The sequence below is a fragment of the Boleophthalmus pectinirostris genome, unplaced genomic scaffold (assembly GCF_026225935.1).
Source record: "Boleophthalmus pectinirostris isolate CB_2022bp ecotype Guang Dong unplaced genomic scaffold, ASM2622593v1 HiC_scaffold_14, whole genome shotgun sequence".
NCBI classification, from domain to species: domain Eukaryota; kingdom Metazoa; phylum Chordata; class Actinopteri; order Gobiiformes; family Gobiidae; genus Boleophthalmus; species Boleophthalmus pectinirostris.
Window position 1 is genome coordinate 16,399,997 of NW_026571047.1, and position 18,523 is coordinate 16,418,519.

Here is an 18,523-nt window from a genome sequence, read left to right on the forward strand (position 1 = left end):
ATGAAGTAACCAAAAGGTAATAGCACAAATGTTGATCCTGTTCATTTCAGTTTTGACAAAACTCATAAACTCACTTATTGAACTCACTCATTACAGAACAAAAATTCTACATTTTAACAATTTTCAATCCTCCAGATTGGTGCAAAGAGTGCTATGATCTGCTGTTACCTGAAACCCAAAAGCAAAACTGAAACACCTTTCACTTGTTTTGAGGAAGCAAGTTTCAGACACGAGGTGCAGTTGCCAGAGCGTATAGCCTGTAGAATTGCGCCATCTAGCGACAGCACAGTGAGAGTCAGCTTTGCCTGATGTGGACATGCGAAGCCTCGAGAAGTCTGGCTGTTGTACTTCCGTGGTTGGCGCAGCTGCTCCAGAGGAAGAGGAAGGAGCATGTAGCCGTAGCATGAGCGCCCCTGGCACCAGCTCCAGCGGTGTGGACTTTTCTACAAACTGTGTCTGTACGGAGTGCTACTTATGCTGCGTAAGAGCCAACCTGTTACCCTTCTGTTTATGCGGGGTAAACCGTGTATCAAATCCCACAGGTTTAGTACCGAGCTAACGCAGCTGCTACAACAAGCTAAGAAAACGCCTCTGAAACTTGATTACCAGTGCATCACAGTAGTCTTCAGTTCAGTTTTCATTCCTTCATTAGAATAATACATTAGAACCAGCCACTGATTTTAGGTTTGTACGTCGTTATTGTGTAAGCCCATAGTATTTCTGTATGAAACTTGCACAACAGGTTAATTCCCTGGGTGGTCCACATCACATATCTCACGCCACCTCTTAATTTTACGTTTCGCTTTTCCAGGGGCACCATGGCTATGTGGATCCAAGCCCAGCAACTACAAGGTGACGCTTTGCACCAGATGCAAGCTTTGTATGGACAGCACTTTCCCATTGAAGTGCGACACTACCTGGCTCAGTGGATTGAAAACCAGCTATGGTAGGCAGATTTTTGTTGTCAAATCATTCAGCTGTTGTTCTTCCATCTTTTGATGAGTGGACTGTGTCTTCTGTAGGGATTCGGTAGAGCTGGAAAACCCCGGAGAGGAGGTCAAAGCCAAGCGATTGCTGGACAGCCTTGTGGCAGAGCTCCAGAAAAAGGCTCAGCTTCAGGGAGGAGAGGATGGTTTCCTCCTTAAGATTAAACTCGGTCACTATGCCAACCAGTTAAAGGTATGGTTCTTTTATGAGTGTGGGCCAAAATGTGCAGGTAGGTCTCTGGGCATGGAAATTAGTAGACTTAGGTGCATATGTTTCCCAGAATAGTAAAACAGAATCTTCACCATCTTGAACTGGACAATACATTGGAACACAAAAAGTTTTTTCACATCGAGTTTTAGTGTTACTATTATGATGAGATAAATCGTGACAATTTTTTATTATTCCCATTTTTGACAGCCTAATCAATAGAGAAATGTGCTTACTGTAGTACTTTATGTGTGACCCCTTTTAAAAGTACTGGAAATGTGTTAGTTTCTTAAAGTGCAAAGAATAAAGATTGTATTATGTATTATGTATTATGTTTAGTTTTTCTGTAAAACCAGAATAACAGACAACTGTTCAATGTATGTGTACAGAGCACATATGACCGTAGTCCATTGGAGCTTGTACGCTGTATTCGACACATCCTGCAGTCGGAGAAGAGGCTAGTTCAAAATGCTACAAATGTAAGTTCAATCCCACCATGTCGAATTTTACGGTAAATAGCCTAATTAAACAAATATCTAAAAAGGGCAGTTATTTATAGATTTAACGTTTGGGCTTAGTTGTATTTAGTGAATGAAATGTTAGTTAAAAAGTTAAAAAGGGCAGCTCTTATAAACACTTATTAGAACTCCTATTGCTCTGAAACAATTGTGTAAACTTGCTTCTAAAAATAAACGTCACCAGAACGTTTACCCTGGAGTTCTACCAGCAAGTCCTTCAGTGCAGCGTTTTCAGTACAGAACTCAGTGAGAGAGGTATGGTAACAGATACTGTACAGTACTAGTATTTCATTGATTGATTTGAACTGTAAAATCTACCTGAATTTCTCAAAAATCTAGGTTTATGATTTTGTAGTGTGTTTGGGGGCAGTGGTCAACGTGGCTCATTTTGTGTTGTTTGCTGACAGGCGAGTTGTGGTACAGAGGGTCAGTCCATGGATAGTCTGTCCCAGCGCCATCAGCAGATCAACCAGGCGTTTGAGGAGTTGCGGCTGGCCACTCAGGAGACTGAAAATGAGCTCAGGAAGCTTCAGCACAGCCAGGAGTACTTTATCATTCAATATCAAGAGAACCTTCGCATCCAAGGTAAAAATCATGCAGACTACATTACGGTCACTGCCCCATACACAGTATTTCCCATGAATTTATACTAAAACTATGGTGGCACATGTGATCCATATTTGATTGTTTTTAGTTAACACAAAATGTTGTCATTTATTGCTTCTGTTGAACCAAAAAACACTGGTTACAGATTAAAAATGATTACTTCTATATGTTTATGATAACACTACAAGCATAAAGTCTAATTTGTTTTACCACTTCTTTGCTGAGCTAGTTTTTAGACTATGGGGGTGAAAATTTGATTATGGGGTGGCACCATAGTCTCCTCTATCAATCAGAAACAATGCACAAGCCTAAATCCCACTGACTACTCCAGTTCTGTGTGGTGAGACATTTTCAAGACACAGGAGACACAAAGACCATTTCCATTGAGTATGCTTAGAGCTTGCTCTTGTGTGTTTGAATAATTATTGGTTTCAATTGTGTAAGTAAAACTGATGGTTTGATAACGCTCTGAGTCGGGATTTTTGGTATCCACCTGGCAATAGTTACCGTATTTTCCGGGCGATTAGGCGCGGTTTTAAGACTCCAAAAATAATAATAAAATTATAATCCGGAGCGCCTTTTATATGAATTTATGCGAGTGTTCCAGTACAACTTCAGTAAACGACAAAGCCGCACCAGTTGCAGCATTACGGCTACCGTAGTCAGGAGCATCGCGGAGTAATACGTACTGTGATTCCTCATTTTTCCTGTGGACGAGGAAAAGATGAGCGACTGGCTGCGAGAAGTTTACCTTAAGAGACCGGATGGCTTTTTCCACACATCTCCGTCCCTATTGATCTTCGACTCCAGCGCAGTAACAGATTGTTGTCCAGACGCAGCCGAGATTCATTTTCGAATTATTTTACCAACAATGGCCAATACAGAGAATGTAACACACGAAGATCAGAGCAAGTACCAGTGTGCGAACATGTGGCTCCAGAGTGAGTCAAAATTGGGGGTGTGTACGTCTGTTCAGGACCTGCACGCACAGAGAGGTCCCGGTGTAACCCTTGATCATGTACCAACCGGCATTTGTTATTTTAGGCTTTAATTAACCAAATAATTTTATGGCAATAGCCTATTAAATTGATACAACTTCAAAAAGTCCCTGCTTTTAGCCTACTGTGAGAAGTACAGTCGGACTAGATCCAAACCAGAGTCCCGAACCAGCGGGGGCAGCTCCGGTTCAGGCCGGGCTCAGAGGAGCTGGAGCGGGGAGCCTCGACCTGAGGAAGCGCTTTCCCCGGGAAGAACCAAATGCACGGAGGACGGACGCTCAGAACAACATATAACAAACCAAACTGGACTCACTCTTCTGTCCGGATGCTGCACCACCTTGGAACCAGCCGCGGTTCTTGAGCACGGAGGACCAGAGCAGCCCATCCGGACCTGTAGTCCACAGCACATTCTTGCTTTTCCCGCACGGAAACAGCGCGCAGACTGAACGTACCCGCTCAGGCTCAGTCCATCAAGCACTGGTCTTTCTCGCCACCGTTTGGAACCAGCACGTGGAGGATGGAGCCTCCGGACAATCTGACCAACGCGCTTGTAGGACGACAGAAGACCAAGGACCAGACCCCAGCTCCGTCCTGAGGAGCTGCGCACTACTGTGAGCGCTGTTGGCTGCTGCTGTTACCCAAACTCTGGGCTGATGCGGTGAGTTTGTACAAAGTTCTACATGTTGCTGTTTTATGAGTTCATGATGATAATTTGAGATGAGGACGGCCCGTGGTATTAACAGGAACATCGGTTTTGATAACTGGAGGTATCGCTGTTTTCCCGGGAAACAGAGACACGTCAATCGAACCAGTTTTGGTTCGTTTGCAGGCGTGAAAGCGGACCACACTGGAGTGTATTCGCTACATAATAACAATTTTATTGCCTGGTGCGGACCAAATAATCGAACTAGCGGTGTGAAAACGCCCTAATGTGTTATTTTTAGTTATAACCGAACAATTATGAGTTATTATGAATACGCTGACAATTTATCGTCTCAGACAGTTTTTTTGTTTTTTACGTGTTACAAATGAACAAAGTTGATAGTTAACGTAAGGAGTAAACGCGTTAAATAAAGTTTGACTGATTTACCTAACTGTTGTGTTTCGTTTAACGCGCCTTATAGTCCGGTGCGGTTTATATGTGAAAAAAGTTCGGGAAAACAACAGTGCGTCTTATAACCCGGAGCGCCTAATCACCCGGAAAATACGGTATTACATCCACTGATCACAGAAAAGGGAAGAAGAAAGAAGAAAATCCTGTTTGCCCTCATTGCCCTTATTGTAATGCTGCCTGTTTTGTGCTTTAGCTCAGATAAGTAGCCTTGCCTCCCTGCCAGCCGCTGAGCGCACTCAGAGAGAGCCAGCCCTCCAAAGTAAGAGGGCCACAGTGGAGTCATGGCTCACCAGAGAGGCCAGTACGCTCCAGAAGTACAGACTTGTAAGTACAGATTGCGCATTTATGTACTATGCCTTTAATCTCTGCATCTTAGTCTGCATTTTTCAGCCTCACCATTTTGGTTGATTACATCTTGACATACATTTTAACTTTTTTTTTTTTTTTACATTTTTAGTTTTGATGTGTGCTTTGATTTCTGTGTGGTTGTGACTGTGTTTTTAAGGATTTGTCTGAACAACACCAGAAGACCTTAGCTCTCTTGAGGAAACAGCAGACGCTAATTTTGGATGAGGAGCTCATCCAGTGGAAACGGAGACAGCAGCTGGCTGGCAATGGAGGTCCACACGAAGGGAGCCTGGACGTGCTTCAGTCCTGGTAAGGTTTGCTCAGTGAACCTTCATGGAGAGCGGAGGCATATAAACTTAACAGAACACTGCATGTGTCACTTTTGCTTTGAGGTGTGAGAAACTGGCTGACCTAATTTGGCAGAACAGGCAACAGATCCGTCGCTGTGAACACCTGACACAGCAGCTGCCTCTGCCTGGCCCCATGGAAGAGCTACTGACCAAACTCAACGCTGATATCACAGACATCATTTCGGCCCTTGTCACAAGGTACGGACTGTGAAATGCTTTCTTGTTTTTGGAATGTGAAATAATAATCAATCAAATATGTTTTAGCACCTTCATCATTGAAAAGCAGCCACCTCAGGTGTTAAAGACTCAGACCAAGTTTGCAGCCACTGTGCGCCTCCTAGTGGGTGGAAAATTAAATGTCCACATGAACCCACCTCAGGTCAAAGCTGTAATTGTGAGTGAGCAGCAGGCCAAAGCACTGTTAAAGAATGAAAGCACACACAGGTGAGACGGTCTCGCTCTCTCCTACACATCTGCTCGTTCTTTGTCTAAAATTCTGTGTTTCCAGTGAAAGCAGTGGAGAAATCCTGAACAACAATTGTGTGATGGAGTATCACCAGGCCACAGGGACCCTCAGCGCTCACTTCAGAAACATGGTACTGTATTTGTTGTAGTGCTTTGTTTAACATATTTAAGTACAGGAGATTCAATGCTTTTACCGCTGCTCTGAACGCAGAAAGCAGAAACATAATTTCATTTACAGCTTTCATTTTAGTGACATGATGAGTATATTACTCATTGTGACATAATGTTTAAATTTGATTTACTGTGCTAGGCCAAATTTTTCATGCATGTTTCTTGTGGTGTGAGAAGCAACTCAGAGTTTTTTACCATAGGAAATGCTTATTTTCATAAACAATGTAAGTATTTATTTAACTCTTCCTGTGTCACTTTAACAGTCCCTAAAGCGGATCAAACGCTCGGATCGACGTGGCGCCGAGTCAGTTACAGAGGAGAAGTTCACTGTCCTGTTTGAATCACAGTTTAGTGTTGGGGGCAATGAGCTTGTCTTCCATGTCAAGGTAAGGGCATACTTACTTTGTATTGTATAGTGCTACATTGTGCTATACATCATAGTATAATTTTGCACAATTTAACTTCTAGAAATGTCTACAAAACGTTTTCAATATTCCCCTCACTGGTTATATTCAGAGACACATCAAAATCCCAGTAGAGGGCATGATACATGAAGGTCATTCAGTCTCAATGAGTGTCTAGATGAATCACTTTTGTCTTCTACTCCACAGACTTTGTCTTTACCAGTGGTGGTAATCGTTCATGGTAGCCAAGACAACAACGCCACAGCTACAGTACTGTGGGACAATGCCTTTGCTGAGCCAGTCAGTATGAATTTTATCTTCATTAAATAAAGAACAAACTGCCCTGCATTTATACATTATCATTCACTTCATAAATTATGAAGAAATCCAGAGATAAATTTAGGTCTGACAGTGGATGTTGGTGATATTCTCTCCTCAGGGTCGGGTGCCCTTCATTGTCCCAGACAAAGTGCTGTGGTCGCAGCTGTGTGAGACTTTGGACATGAAGTACAAGGCGGAGATGCACAGCACACGAGGCCTGTCTGAGGATAACTTGGTGTTTTTGGCACAAAAAGCATTCAGCAGCACCAGTAACAACCCTGAAGACTTCCGCAACATGACCATTTCCTGGGCCCAGTTCAACAGGGTAAAGTGTTGTAAATGTGTTAGAATTTTCACAGCAGCAGTCTGATAATGGCTCATTTTGCATTTACAGGAGAGCCTGCCTGGACGCAACTTTACCTTTTGGCAATGGTTTGATGGAGTTGTTGAGCTCATGAAAAAACACCTAAAGCCGCATTGGAATGATGGGTTAGTCTTATTTCTTTACCATGGTATATGTTTATATTCATGACAATGTACGATTATGTTTTGAAGTTGATGTAAGTATTCAATATATATGCTATGTTTTTCAATAGGGCTATATTGGGCTTTGTCAACAAGCAGCAGGCCCAAGACATGCTCCTGTCCAAACCAAATGGGACTTTTCTGCTTCGCTTCAGTGATTCAGAGATTGGAGGCATCACCATTGCCTGGGTAGCTGAGAACCCCAACAAATCAGGTTGTTTGCCAACCACAACAATTTCTAAAATTACAGTGTCAGTTATGACCTGTTAATTGCAAATATAGGGTTTACTCTTTCACTGTTATTGCTTCACCTATGGAATGCCTTCTTAGAGTCTAATTGTGTTTTGTGACAGGTGAGAGGCTTGTCTGGAATCTGCTGCCTTACACCACCAAGGACTTCTCCATTCGTTCACTCGCTGACCGCATCAGTGACCTCAATCACCTGCTGTTTCTGTATCCGGATAAACCTAAAAACGAAGTATTTGCCAAGTACTACACACCCCCACTCTGTAAGTACATATAAGTTTAACTTTAATAATACATATTTTTTGTGTTGTTAAAACAATTATACCATTCTTTTACAGCCAAAGCACCAGTTGATGGATATGTCAAACCACAGATCAAACAGGTTGTTCCAGAGTGAGTACAATGTTCTGACTATATAATGCTACAATATGAATTAGAAACTGTATTGTTATGAGACTTTGTTTTTATAGTCTGTTGACATTGTTGTCCCATTGATGCAGATGACTAAGTTTGTGTCTTTGTCAGATTTACCAGCCCCAATCCTGAACCTCCCGCCTTCATGGACCAGACTACATCCCCTTCTGTGAGCCATCCAAGCAGCTTCACCGTTTACCCTCCCATGTAAGCAGTATAGGGCCACGTCTTGAGCTGTGTGCATGCATGGGTCTCTTTGAGTACACGTAGATAACACGCAATTTCTTCTCCTGACAATACATGTATAGATAAATTGGTTCTTTTCAGGCTGTTAGATTATGTTAAAACTTTTCTAACAACTTTCCTGAATCTAAGTGCTTGGTCTATGCAGACATATATTTTTGTTGTGGCTAATGCTGACATGACACATGCACTGTTGTGTCTGTGATTGTCTGCTGTAGTTTTGTCACAATACAAACCATTATACTAACATTGTAAACATTATTAACATTATACTAATTATACAAATTAATAATATGAAACATTGTCAATGTGGCCAACTACTTCTGCTATAGATCAAGACCATTCTAAACCTTTTCCGCATTGGTACAGTTTAATGCATGTTTGTGTAAATGTGTGTCTACTTTTCATACCTTGTTACTAAATGATACTGTAACTAACAATGAATGTGTTTTTTGTTTTTGTTTTGTTTTGTTTTTGACAACCCTAGTGCTGTGCAACAAGAACCCTGTCTGTTCAGTGTTTCCTAGGGGCTCCCATACTGCCCCCTACAGGTTCAGCTTGAGTGCCCTTCCATGATGTTGTGTGTAAAGTGAATGTGCGCTGTTGTCTGTCAGGAGTGACGCCATGCTGGATGCTGATGGAGACTTTGACTTGGAGGACACGATGGATGTGGCTCGTCATGTGGAGGAGCTGCTTCGCCGACCCATGGCAAACCAATGGGGAAACCAGCAGACCTGAGGACCCCCCACGTACCCAGTCCCCAACTTTGTGTAAGGGGCTAGTGAGCCCTTTTTAAAAACACATTTGTTTGTAATAATATGCCTGGTTTGACCCAGTCCTGTTATCCTCTCTCAGGGCTTTGTCATTAATTTGTTCAAAGGTTTTGGTCATTGCTGCATTTTGTGTGTGTGTGTGTGTGTGTGTGTGAGATATTTTAATTATGCTTTACACTTGTGAGTTGGGAACAATCTACATTTATAAGATTACTATTTTTCCATATAACAACTTATATATTAATATATACTAAATGTTGATGCATAGTGGGGCTAGCTTGTGCTAAGTATTACTGTTTGTTCCCATGTATGACCATGTAATTCTATCTGTCATGTCAGAAATATCTAAAATAGCACTTCGTCAGACAGTAGTATGGTAGTAGTACTTTTCTGAGAAACAAGCGGAAGAATGGCAAATCCCAAAAGACCAGTTATTCATCAAGTTATAAGTTAGATTTAAGAAAATATATACATGTTGCAATTGGCATTTATTTCTATCCACTACACTTGCCTTGCACAATTTTACATGGCTTGAATTATAAATACATTCAAATATGGATCGCAAGAAATTTGTGACAATTTTTTGCCGTCTGCCTGGTTCGATGTAAATGTATAAATGCCTTTTTGCCCTGCAAATATTTTTATGCTTCAGAATGCCTTTTTAAAACCCAATGTTTGTGCCTGAACTATTGATAATTGAGTTAGTATTATCAGGTTTTAGAACAGGTAATTTGTTCTATTAAAATATTGAAAGTAATGCCAGAATATTACAGCAACCTGTGCCAATTATTTGCATATTATGTATAAAAAAGCTTATTGTATGAAAAGCATAATCATTTATTACTGGACTAATTTGCCTTTGTCAGAACAAAAAAGTATGCCAAAATCAGGCAGATTTTTTGACATACACAGACCAGGAGTGCAGTCATTGTAAAATGTTTGCACTATTGATATTGTAGGGCCATTGAGACTTAAGTCTGCCCAATGAAATCTCTGATCATCAAAAAAAATCTGTTGAATCAATTGCTTGTGTGCACTTGAAATTGCTTATGCTTGTATGGGTATAGATATGCTTGTGCCTTGATTGTTACTAATGGAAACTAATGGGCAGAAACTCTGGGATAATTTCTACAGCTCCACTTTCTGTCAAAGTCTATGTAAGACTTGCACATACAAAGTAACAGTGAATGCGGTTAACCTCAGGAAATCACACTATGGCAGCCTATAGATATCTCTGTAATCAGGTCCATTCTAATTAAGCCAAAACTTGTATTGTTGCTTATTTCAGCGCTTTTGCCTTATGCTTTAGTGTAAACCTATACTGTTTACTTCTAACTTAAAGTTGATCTCACCAGCAGATCTCTGTAGTCCAGTTTGTGTGGTGTACAGCTATGTGGAACTGTTTTATTTTGATAAATAAACACTTTTATATGAAACTCGTTTTCTGTGTCTTGACTTTTTAAATAAATGATAGATTCCTTCACCAAGATTATTTTCTTAGGATTAAAGTTATAGGCAGCTTTTGCTTTTTCTGACTCCACTTTGGTACGGCTTCATGTTTATAAATGGACATTGATCTGCTTTAAGAGAATAGTATCAGAGCCATCATATGACTGATCACGTGATAGTGGTAGAAAGTTGGAATGCAGCGCCTTTCGTGATTGGCTGCCAAGTTAAGAATTGACAGCGCAGTATCCGATTGGTTCACAGTGATGTGGCGCTTCCTGGCTTGGAGAAAGTAGGAAATGTTTTTGAAAGTGCTGCTACGAAGGGATCGAGTGTTGACAGTGGGTGAAGATGCTCTCCTGCTCCTTTTGGAGGTCTCTCATCTTCCTCGCGCTGTGCGAGAGCGTCACGGCGCAGCGGAGATTCCCCACTCTGGAGCACCTCCGGTCGGGCAGCAGTGAGCAGGCGCAGGGCGACGCTGTGAATGGCTTGCTCTACAGGCTCCTTGGGACCCGTGCCTCGGAGTTCATCGTGTCCGTAAACAAGAGCCTCTCCAACGACAGTCTGGACGTGTGCGAGCTCCGCTCCACCAGGAACAACAGAGTGGTGGTCACCGGCAGCAGCGGTGTGGCCGTGTCGTCTGGCATCTACAATTACCTCAAATACTTCTGCAACTGTCACGTGTCCTGGTCCGGAGACCAGCTGGACCTGCCGCGACCTCTGCCCAAACTGAGCGGGGTTCTGCGCATCGCCACCCCGCACAGGTCACCGACTCACCACGTAAAACACACACACACATACGTAGAATAATATCAAGTATATCTAGTGTCGATACGTTAGCCTACATAAATTTATTCAGTTCTTTATTCAACCAGGATGAAACCACACACTGAGCGTAAAAACCTATTTACAAGAGTGTCCTGTGTGTAGGTAGGGCCAACTTATATATGTTTCTCTGTACGAGATTAACTCTGGGAGTTTCACTCAGATGGTGCATCAAAAGTAAAGGCTTTTTGCCAAACTAAGCACAAAGTTTGGGGACAGCAGTCCTGTGTGCAGGGTATCCGCTCTGGTCCACTTCTGCCTCAGGTGAGCTCAGGTGTAAAAGCAGGACATCTGATTCAAAAGGAACTTTAATTAAGATTTTACAACTTCTTTTTACATCTTCTTCATAATGAGAATATCCAATTGTTTACAGTGTGTTGGCCACTGAAGAAAGTCTTTAATATAGTTAGCCTGGCTTTGTTAATAATAGATTATATGTTTCATGGTGTTGAATGTAAATGTATGATAGCCTGTACACAATATATTACAGCTTCAGGTGTTTGCATCAAGCCTGGTTTGTCTGCTTTGGTTTGATTTCAAAAGTTCTCCCTGTGTCTTGTGACTTTTTCTGGGCCTTTGATGAAACCCTAAGTATTGTTTTGTTTTATACAGACTGAACACATCCTATGTGTTTCTCTCTCCACATGTCCTCATTTGTCATGTCCAAATGAGTAAGGGGTTTTGGGATGTTTTGCTCCCTGGTATGACGCAGTCATGACAGCTGCTGGGAGTAGACCACAATAGGAATACTCCAATATTTCAACTGAGCTCAGCAAAACAGCCTCTTTCAAGTTGTTTTTCATCAAAGCCATTCACTGTGTTGGGCCCAGTGCCAACTGCACACAACAGGCCCTGTTTACACACATACTTAGTCAGGAAACTCTCTCAGGGCACTTTAAATTCTTGTCCTTTTAAATTTGATAGTCTAAAGCTACTGCTGGTTTAATTTGTAATAGTCTTCCGCATTCAACACACCCTTTCTCCCAAATACAGGTTTATCCAGACGGTGATATCACAATCATGCATGAGCCCTTTAAACAATGGCAGATTTTTTTCATTACAGTCGCCTCATCTCCTCACAGTTATGTCATGCGTGCCTCCGTCATGCACTGAAAAAGCAGACCTGCATTCATGACCCCAAGTCCTTTAAACATGCTCTGCTGCGATAAAGTTTATGTGGAGTTATGAGGCACAGGAAGCAGGACAGTTCAACATCATGGATTTCATGCGTACAATCTGTTATCCTCTCATACATCATTAATACACATATTAAAGGGCCCATATTATGCAATGTTCTGATCTCTTATAATATGGCTGCTTCATCAAAAGCATACCTGGACTAGTTTCACTCACACATGTTCAACACACAAATTCTACATATCTAATCTGAGGTCTTCTCTCAAATAGAAAACGCCCTGTTCCAATTTGTGATGTTATGTGGTAATACAGGAAGTGCTCCATTGTGTGTGTTTTAAACTCCACACACCTTCACTAGAGTCATTTGGATGATTTCAGCCCTGGAATTGCCAATCTCTGCTGAACTAAAGATAAAAGGCAGCTGTTAACTTGAAAACTACCACTTTATGACATCACAAGGTGGAACAGAGCATTTTGAATTTAGAAGATGTAGTCAGCCTACTAAACCAAGCTTACTCAAATGAATGAAACAAAGTGTAACTACGTGTGTTTTTAATGATGTAGCAACTTTAAAAACATGTCTTAAAGCTCACAAGGGTTAACCTTTTGTAATATAGAACCTTTAATGAACATAATGTATGTACATATGGCTCATTTCTATCTTTACTGTTTTTGTCATGTAAGAGTAATATTATCCATGCTTTCCTGCAGTTTTGCACTTTGCACATCTATAAAATTACAACTTACTTATAACTGACATAAAAAGTGAATAATTGATCTTATGACTCAACAAAATCTACCTCTGAATGACAATGCAAATGTAGACCCCTTTTATCTAATAAATCAAGTCAAAGGGGAACTTATATACAAGTGTAATTCTATTTATTAATTTAAGTGTCTGGAACATTTTACACTGTGTAAACTTTACACAGAAATACAGAAATACAATCTTTACACTGTAAATATTGTATTTCAGACCCTTCCCACAAGCAGTTATAAGCTTGAATAATGCACTTTGAACTTTGATTTTGTTAATATTTTAATTACCTTAATATTTTGGCTCCTTAAAGGTACATTGTGTATTTTTTTCTGGTGGAGGTTCATCAAATGCTTTTCTCAGTAGAGATGTTATTGCTTTGACTGCTCACAGTGTAGCATTAATCCTTTTTATCTTCATGGAGACCAAACCAGATGAAGTTAGTCAGATCTGTGGAGAGGCAACAATGTTCAGAGTCAGACTCCCTAATTTCCTAGGTATTTTTGAGCAAACTGCCTGTAATTGAATAAATGTAAGGTAGATCTGTTTATTGTCATATTACGGATCATTCCAAGCAGAGCAATGGCATATCAAAGGAAACAAGAAAGTGGTGGTCCCCCAACTGAAAAGTTCCACAGTGCACCTTTTAATCTTTGTAGCTTGTTTATTTCAGTGTCAGCTTGTTTATTTCAGTATTATCTATAATGATTGTCTATTGTTTGTGGTCATTTTTAATGTCTCATGGAGCATTTTGAGCTTTTTGCACATGTTTTTCCAATGTGTTTTTTAACTACAAATGGCAAATAAACTAACCTAGCGTTTCTGCTGGTAATGCAGGTTCCGGTACTACCAGAATGTGTGCACGGTCAGTTACTCGTTTGTGTGGTGGGACTGGCCTCGATGGGAGAGAGAGATTGACTGGATGGCCCTAAATGGGATAAACCTGCCCCTGGCCTTCACTGGACAGGAAGCGCTATGGCAGGAGGTAGGTAACTCCAATTAAAGGGCCATATTACGCTATTTTCTGATTTGTGTTGTATTGTTTCCTCATCAGAAACATACTTGGATTTGTGATTTGTTTCATTCACACATATTTAACACACAAATCCTGCATATTTAGGCCGAATTCTTTCAAACTGAAAATACTCTGTTGCTCTTTATGATACCATGTAGTAACAAGAAGTGCTCCACTGCATTTTTAAACTCAGTACACCTTCAGTAGAATTATTTGGTTGATTTCAGCACTGGAATTTACAATCTCAACTGAACAAAATGCAAAACCTGTTAACTTGAAATCTACCACTATGAGACATTACAAGGAGGAAGAGAGCATTTTGATCTTTGGCAATGTAGACAGAATTAATAAAAGACTAATAAACCAGGATTACTCAAACATGTGTGAAAACAAAACAAAACAAAAAATCTAGGTATGTTTTTGATGAGTTAAAAATCATTATAACATGACTTAAAGCTCACGAGAGTCAATTTGTGTAATATACGACCTTTAAAATTTTGCTTGTGAAATGTTATATTGACCAAAGACCAGATGCATTTTATATTCCCTTATATAGTCGTAATCTCCCAGAGTGGCCTTTGGGTCTGAGATTTGTCCCACACAGTAATGAAAAGTACTTATGGGGTGTTTGGTTTTATGGAAGGCTCACATGATGCCTCCTTTCCATTGAACACATACCTCTTGTCTACTGTCATTTACTCTATACATCACTCTTGCATTGTTTGTCTGTGGTGAATCATCTTTAAATTCCGTAGTATAGATATGAAAAAGTGATTACTCAGCTCTGTGGAAGTCCTGAATATTAATTTCAGTGTTCTTTTACTGTATTTAAAACATGTAGTGCCCCGTTGAGGAAGATTTTGAAGATACATTTTTGTGTGCATTAGGTGTATCGATCTCTGGGTCTAAACCAGACAGAGATAGAGGAGTTTTTCTCTGGACCGGCGTTTCTGGCCTGGAACCGAATGGCAAACATGTTCCGCTTCGGGGGACCTCTGCCCCAGTCCTGGCATGTGACTCAGCTCAGCCTCCAGGTCCTCACACACGTACCCATTTGTAGCATGAAAAGGCACATATTATGCTGTTTTCTGATTTATGTTATAATGTTGTTTCCTCATGAAAAACATACCTGGAGTTGTGTTTTGTTTCATTCACATGTTTAACGCACAAACCCTGCATATTTTGGATGAGTCCTTTTTCTCACACATTCCAACTTGTGATTTCATATGGTAATATAGGAAGTGCTCCATTGTGTTTTTTAACTTTTTAAGCCATAGACCAAATAAGATACCTGAAAATATTGTAATATATTATCTAAGTATGGTTTCTTGATAATAGTCATGAAATTCATTCATGAGTTACTGCTACAAATGTAGCTAATATTGACTGCCCATGTCCAACCAGGAACTAAAATGATGAACTTTACCAAGTATGTCAAATAACATACTATGTTTTTGTGAAAGGAGTAGTCATTTAAATTTTAAAGATTTAAATTTTAAAGAGTGGATGGCCATACTTATGTCTTTATTAGAAACTGGTGCAGCTACATTTATGCTACTTTTTGTTCTTATGGATATTTATACAGTTTGCATTATTCTGAGCCTGCTTTGTTAGGGGACTGTATACATCCACGTGGAAGATGGACTAGAAGTTCTGACTTCTTCTCCTTTTCTATTATTGGCAGTTTAAGATCTTAGAGAGAATGCGATCGTTTGGCATGATTCCAGTTCTTCCAGCCTTCTCTGGAAATATCCCTCAAGGAATCCTGAGGTCAGAATAAACTCCTCATAAACAACAATATGTATTTATTATTTGTGCAGCATGTGTTACAATATACTATTAGAAGATCACGTTTATATGTTTGTAATCCAATACTCAAGCTTGAGTTTTCTGTTTCCCCTAATTCTTCCGTTTTAGATTGTATCCAAATGCAAATGCAACAAGACTGGGACCATGGGCTCATTTCAACTGCAGCTACTCCTGCTCGTACGTCTTAGACCCCCAGGACCCACTCTTCTTCCGAATCGGTTCCCTCTTCCTCTCACAAGTGGTCAAACAGTTTGGCACAGATCATATCTATAACACAGACACGTTCAATGAGATGACACCGCCCTCTTCGGACCCTGCGTACCTATCATCCGTCAGCAGAGCAGTCTTCAGCACCATGACAGCAGGTGAGTCTTTCTATTCATCATATTAGAGAGAGCATACTACTGGGTTTAGCCTTTTGTATGCACAGATTATAGTCGTAATATTTATATAATGTAAAATATTATAATGCAAAATGTTTTTGTAACTGTGAATAAATCAATGATACATTTGTTATCAGTAAAATCAATATTTGATTTAACATGGGGGGTCATTCTGACCAAATGCTTTGCACTGCAGTGGACCCTCAGGCTATTTGGCTCATGCAAGGCTGGCTCTTCTTCAGTGACGCTGCCTTTTGGAAGCCGGCCCAGATCCAGGCCTTACTCCATGGAGTGCCACTTGGTCGGATGATTGTGCTAGATTTGTTTGCTGAAACAGAACCAATTTTCTCCTACACACAGTCTTTCTATGGACAGCCGTTTATCTGGTGCATGCTGCATAACTTTGGAGGCAACAGTGGATTTTTTGGCACAGTAGAGAGCATCAACTCAGGGCCATTCAAAGCAATGAATTTCCCAAACTCCACTATGGTTGGCACAGGCATGACACCTGAGGGCATTGAGCAGAATCCAGTGGTCTATGAGCTGATGAGTGAGCTGGCCTGGCGTAAGGAGCCTGTCAATCTGGCCAAATGGGTGTCTCTGTATGCAATCCGTCGTTATGGAAGCACACAGGAAAACCTCGGCACTGCTTGGAAGCTGCTGTTTGCCAGTGTGTATAACTGCACAGTGGCTCATTACAGAAACCACAACCACAGTCCGCTGGTGCGCCGGCCCTCCTTCCACATGAACACAGAGCTTTGGTACGAGCCCGCGCAGCTCATCCAGGCCTGGAAACTGTTGATGGATGCAGCTCCTGCGCTCATGTCAAAGGAGACGTTCCGCTATGACCTGGTGGATGTCACACGGCAGGTGCTGGAGGTGATGACCTCGTGGTTTTATCTGGACATCATAGAGGCATTTGTCTTACACAAGTTGCCGGAGCTCCTGACTGCGGGGGGCGTGCTGGTTTATGACCTTCTGCCAGAGCTGAACCGCCTTCTGAACAGTGAGCGTGGCTTCCTGTTGGGCGTGTGGCTGGAGAGGGCCCACTCCTTAGCACTGGATGAGCGCGAGGCTCAACTGTACGATATGAACGCCCGCAACCAGCTCACCCTGTGGGGTCCCAGTGGAGAGATCCTGGATTATGCCAATAAGCAGTGGGGCGGCCTCATGGAGGACTACTATGGCCAGCGGTGGGCGCTGTTTGTGCATACTCTTGTGGAGTGCCTCAACAGTGGGACACCTTTCAAACAAGACACTTTCAACCAGGCTGTATTTCAGGTGGAGAGGGGCTTCATCTTCAACCAACGGAAATATCCAAGTAAACCTCAGGGGGACACATATGAGATAGCCCACAGAATATTTCTGAAATATTACCCACAGGCCTTAAAGAAGCTGTAATCCACTAATACTAAATTATGTGATGATGTCGTAACTTTATTTTTTCTACTTCTGGGTCCAATGGAACAACAGCCTTATTTACTGAATATTGGCAGATTTTAACCTGCTCCAGGGCTTTGTATATTGCTGTCTTAAAGTGTTTCACTGCACAAATATAAGAAGTGAGTTGCTTTTTGGGGTGGTTTCAGACCTAAATTAACTAATTACTCAGTTTTACTGGAAAAATAGGTGAACATGCACCCACTGATTTTATTTAATGTCAATATCCCAATTTCTGAATGGCGCTCACAACATTTGAACCCTAACAAGCTGTGATTACAATTAACAATCCCATCATTGGCAGCAGCAAGAATGTTTTTTTTTTTTTCTGAGTCTATCCAGCTGTTGTTTTTAAATACTGTAATATTTGTGGTAAAAAAAAATTACCATTCAAAACTCTGTGTAGTTGCATACATTGAAAACACTCAGAACAACAAACTCTTAGGTACATGATCTCAATGAAATGTATCAAAACATTATCGGTAATTATCTTATTATGTGTATTTAGGACTATTCCTACGCTCTTACATTGTCTCAGGCAATGTGTTGCCATTAAAGCTAGCTTTGCATCGCTAATTGTTTTTATATTTCAGTAATTAAAATACCATATATGGCACAGATCTTCCATATTGTTTCCATATTTCCATATTGTTGTTGCCACTAAAAATGTTTGCCCTTTTTTCCTCTAAAGTCTTGTTCAAATTGTATTTTTTTTACACTTAAGGGCTTTTGAAATCCTTACTTTTTAAATACAAATGTACTTAGGTACAGCCAGTTTCAGTTTTTTTTTTCCATTTGTTTGTATTTTAGTTTACACTGAAGACTAAGAGGACAATGTATTTGCTCATTACTGTGACTGTGATTAAATTTGGGATTTATAATGGACTGTAGTCTTATTTCACCAAGGTGATCCAAACCTAAGTTACCGAAATACTGAGTTAACTCATCATCTCTATTTCTCAAACTTGTCAAACTTGAACTAGATCAATAATGGCATATATCCAGCTAAGTCCCATCAATA

At 40.8% G+C, this 18,523-nt stretch overlaps 2 protein-coding genes across 4 annotated transcripts; both read left to right on the forward strand.

The window, feature by feature from the left end:
- Positions 1-341: 341 nt before the first annotated feature.
- On the forward strand, positions 342-10,126 carry LOC110154167 (signal transducer and activator of transcription 5B-like). 3 transcript variants are annotated; one of them, XM_020918119.2, is made up of 19 exons: positions 342-481; positions 812-946; positions 1,023-1,179; positions 1,584-1,673; positions 2,120-2,297; positions 4,624-4,754; positions 4,936-5,087; positions 5,171-5,326; positions 5,393-5,572; positions 5,637-5,724; positions 6,028-6,150; positions 6,376-6,468; positions 6,608-6,814; positions 6,884-6,978; positions 7,086-7,228; positions 7,368-7,523; positions 7,599-7,653; positions 7,786-7,881; positions 8,532-10,126. In XM_020918119.2, exons 2-19 carry the CDS (start codon positions 819-821, stop codon positions 8,653-8,655), a joined length of 2,352 nt encoding a protein of 783 aa, XP_020773778.1. In that variant the 5' UTR covers positions 342-481; positions 812-818; the 3' UTR covers positions 8,656-10,126. The 3 variants fall into 3 exon arrangements, with proteins under 3 accessions (XP_020773778.1, XP_055006218.1, XP_055006217.1); XM_055150243.1 differs by having other exon boundaries at positions 8,405-8,545; XM_055150242.1 differs by lacking the exon at positions 342-481 and adding an exon at positions 544-684.
- A 256-nt stretch (positions 10,127-10,382) lies between these two features.
- On the forward strand, positions 10,383-18,383 carry naglu (N-acetylglucosaminidase, alpha). The gene is made up of 6 exons (XM_055150417.1): positions 10,383-10,900; positions 13,693-13,840; positions 14,758-14,904; positions 15,555-15,640; positions 15,788-16,044; positions 16,259-18,383. Exons 1-6 carry the CDS (start codon positions 10,488-10,490, stop codon positions 17,461-17,463), a joined length of 2,256 nt encoding a protein of 751 aa, XP_055006392.1. The 5' UTR covers positions 10,383-10,487; the 3' UTR covers positions 17,464-18,383.
- The last annotated feature ends 140 nt before the right edge of the window (positions 18,384-18,523 follow it).

What these genes read in the sequence shown, in the direction of transcription:
- LOC110154167 (XM_020918119.2), top strand. Translation starts at nt 819, where the DNA reads ATGGCTATGTGGATCCAAGCCCAGCAACTACAAGGTGACGCTTTGCAC. An exon ending in TGGATTGAAAACCAGCTATG is followed by an intron (nt 947 to 1,022) that starts GTAGGCAGATTT and finishes TGTCTTCTGTAG; the next exon opens with GGATTCGGTAGAGCTGGAAA. An exon ending in GCGCTCACTTCAGAAACATG is followed by an intron (nt 5,725 to 6,027) that starts GTACTGTATTTG and finishes TCACTTTAACAG; the next exon opens with TCCCTAAAGCGGATCAAACG.
- naglu (XM_055150417.1), top strand. Translation starts at nt 10,488, where the DNA reads ATGCTCTCCTGCTCCTTTTGGAGGTCTCTCATCTTCCTCGCGCTGTGC. An exon ending in AGGAAGCGCTATGGCAGGAG is followed by an intron (nt 13,841 to 14,757) that starts GTAGGTAACTCC and finishes TGTGTGCATTAG; the next exon opens with GTGTATCGATCTCTGGGTCT. An exon ending in TGACTCAGCTCAGCCTCCAG is followed by an intron (nt 14,905 to 15,554) that starts GTCCTCACACAC and finishes TATTATTGGCAG; the next exon opens with TTTAAGATCTTAGAGAGAAT.